Here is a 2500-nt window from a genome sequence, read left to right as displayed (position 1 = left end):
CACACACACACACACTCCTGTTTATCTCGCTGCAGTGCTGGAGTACCTCACACACACACACACACACACACACACACACACACACTCCTGTTTATCTGCTGCAGTGCTGGAGTACCTCACAGGTACACACACACACACACACACACACACACACACACACTCCTGTTTATCTGCTGCAGTGCTGGAGTACCTCACAGGTACACACACACACACACACACACACACACACACACACACTCCTGTTTATCTCGCTGCAGTGCTGGAGTACCTCACAGGTACACACACACACACACACACACACACTCCTGTTTACCTCGCTGCAGTGCTGGAGTACCTCAGGTACACACACACACACACACACACACTCCTGTTTATCTCGCTGCAGTGCTGGAGTACCTCACAGGTACACACACACACACACACACACACACACACACACACACACACACACACACACACACACACACACTCCTGTTTACCTCGCTGCAGTGCTGGAGTACCTCACAGGTACACACACACACACACACACTCCTGTTTACCTCGCTGCAGTGCTGGAGTACCTTACAGGTACACACACACACACACACTCCTGTTTACCTCGCTGCAGTGCTGGAGTACTCACAGGTACACACACACACACACACACACACACACACTCCTGTTTACCTCGCTGCAGTGCTGGAGTACCTCACAGGTACACACACTCCTGTTTACCTCGCTGCAGTGCTGGAGTACACACACACACACATACACACACACACACACACTCCTGTTTACCTCGCTGCAGTGCTGGAGTACCTCACAGGTACACACACACACTCCTGTTTACCTCACTGCAGTGCTGGAGTACCTCACAGGTACACACACACTCCTGTTTACCTCGCTGCAGTGCTGGAGTACCTCACAGGTACACACACACACTCCTGTTTACCTCACTGCAGTGCTGGAGTACCTCACAGGTACACACACACTCCTGTTTACCTCGCTGCAGTGCTGGAGTACCTCACAGGTACACACACACACACACACACACACACACTCCTGTTTACCTCGCTGCAGTGCTGGAGTACCTCACAGGTACACACACTCCTGTTTACCTCGCTGCAGTGCTGGAGTACCTCACAGGTACACACACACACACACACACACACACACACACACACACACACTCCTGTTTACCTCGCTGCAGTGCTGGAGTACCTCACAGGTACACACACACACACTCCTGTTTACCTTGCTGAAGTGCTGGAGTACCTCACAGGTACACACACACACACACACACACACACACACACACTCTCCTGTTTACCTCGCTGCAGTGCTGGAGTACCTCACACACACACACACACACACACACACACAATGCAAAATGTATTTTTTTATCACTACAATAAAATGAAATTATTCTTCTTCTTATTATTGTTGTTTTTATTAATTAACTCTGTGTGTGTGTGTGTGTGTGTGTGTGTGTGTGTGTGTGTGTGTGTGTGTGTGTGTCTGTGTGTGTGTGTGTGTGTGATTTGTAGCTGAAATTCTGGAGTTAGCAGGTAATGCAGCTCGTGACAATAAGAAAGGTCGAGTGACTCCACGTCACATCCTCCTGGCCATCGCTAATGATGAGGAGCTCAATCAGGTGCACACTCACACTCCATCTGCTGTGTGTGTGTGTGTGTGTGTGTGTGTGTGTGTGTGTGTGTATTAAAGCTAGTACAAGATTCTGTTTAACTGAAATACATCTGACTCACAGTGTTTAAGTGTTAAAGTTTGTGTGTGTGTGTGTGTGTAAGCTGCTGAAAGGTGTGACGATTGCTGCAGGAGGAGTTTTACCAAACATCCAACCCGAACTGCTTGCCAAGAAACGAGGCTCTAAAGGTAAATTGGAGGTTGTGGCGTCGCCTCCACTGGCCAAGAACAAAAGCACCAAAAAACCACCAACCACCAAAAGAAACCCCAACAAGAAATCATCCAGAGTGAAGGTCCACACACACACACACACACACACACACACACACACACACACACACACACACATACACACTCATACTCACACATACATACTCACACATATACATACAAAAATACAGACACATACATACTGTAGCTCGCGTGACGGCTGGAACACGTGCACCAGGGAGCGGTTTTGAGTGGTTTTTGTGATGTTTTATATACAGTGCACAGGAGTGATCGGGAAAAGGGAGAAGTGAAGGTGTGGAAGAGTGTGTTTTATATTCCTCTGGTTATCGATGGCTGGAGCTCAGAGGTGGGTTAGAGTAGCGCAGCTCTTGGTCCGAGCCGATCGGTGCCACGACCGGGCTGAGGGAAGCTGGTTTAAAAGACTCGATAATGAGCTGTGAGAGAACAGCTCTGTCTCGTTTACGACGCATCCGTGTTGATGACAAACGGCAAGTTGAAATCAGGGCTTTGCAGTACTGAAGTGCTGGTCAGCACCTTCTTTAGGGACTGGAACGCCTATTCTGCTCTCTCTGTCCACTGGACACTG

The 2500-nt window shown here is 49.0% G+C and overlaps 1 protein-coding gene and 1 long non-coding RNA gene across 5 annotated transcripts in view; one reads left to right on the top strand and one right to left on the bottom strand.

Moving 5' to 3' along the window:
* The window catches only part of LOC124397824 (core histone macro-H2A.1), a 16358-nt gene that overhangs the window by 3689 nt on the left and 10169 nt on the right, over positions 1–2500 (top strand). For all 4 annotated transcript variants that reach the window (XR_006927972.1, XR_006927973.1, XM_046867646.1 and 1 more), the window contains 2 exons: positions 1527–1633; positions 1788–1976. Coding sequence is in view for 2 of the 4 variants with exons in the window: in XM_046867646.1 (XP_046723602.1) it covers positions 1527–1633; positions 1788–1976 (296 nt within the window). In the remaining 2 variants the exon portion in view is untranslated. The remainder of the gene's footprint in view (positions 1–1526; positions 1634–1787; positions 1977–2500) is intronic.
* LOC124397826 lies at positions 171–603 on the bottom strand. Its single transcript, XR_006927974.1, has 3 exons — positions 580–603; positions 397–531; positions 171–334 (listed from the first exon to the last, which is right to left on the bottom strand). It is a non-coding gene; the product is annotated as an uncharacterized LOC124397826 (long non-coding RNA).

Source organism: Silurus meridionalis, chromosome 15 (assembly GCF_014805685.1).
Source record: "Silurus meridionalis isolate SWU-2019-XX chromosome 15, ASM1480568v1, whole genome shotgun sequence".
NCBI lineage: Eukaryota > Metazoa > Chordata > Actinopteri > Siluriformes > Siluridae > Silurus > Silurus meridionalis.
This window is presented reverse-complemented; position numbering and strand designations above follow the sequence as displayed.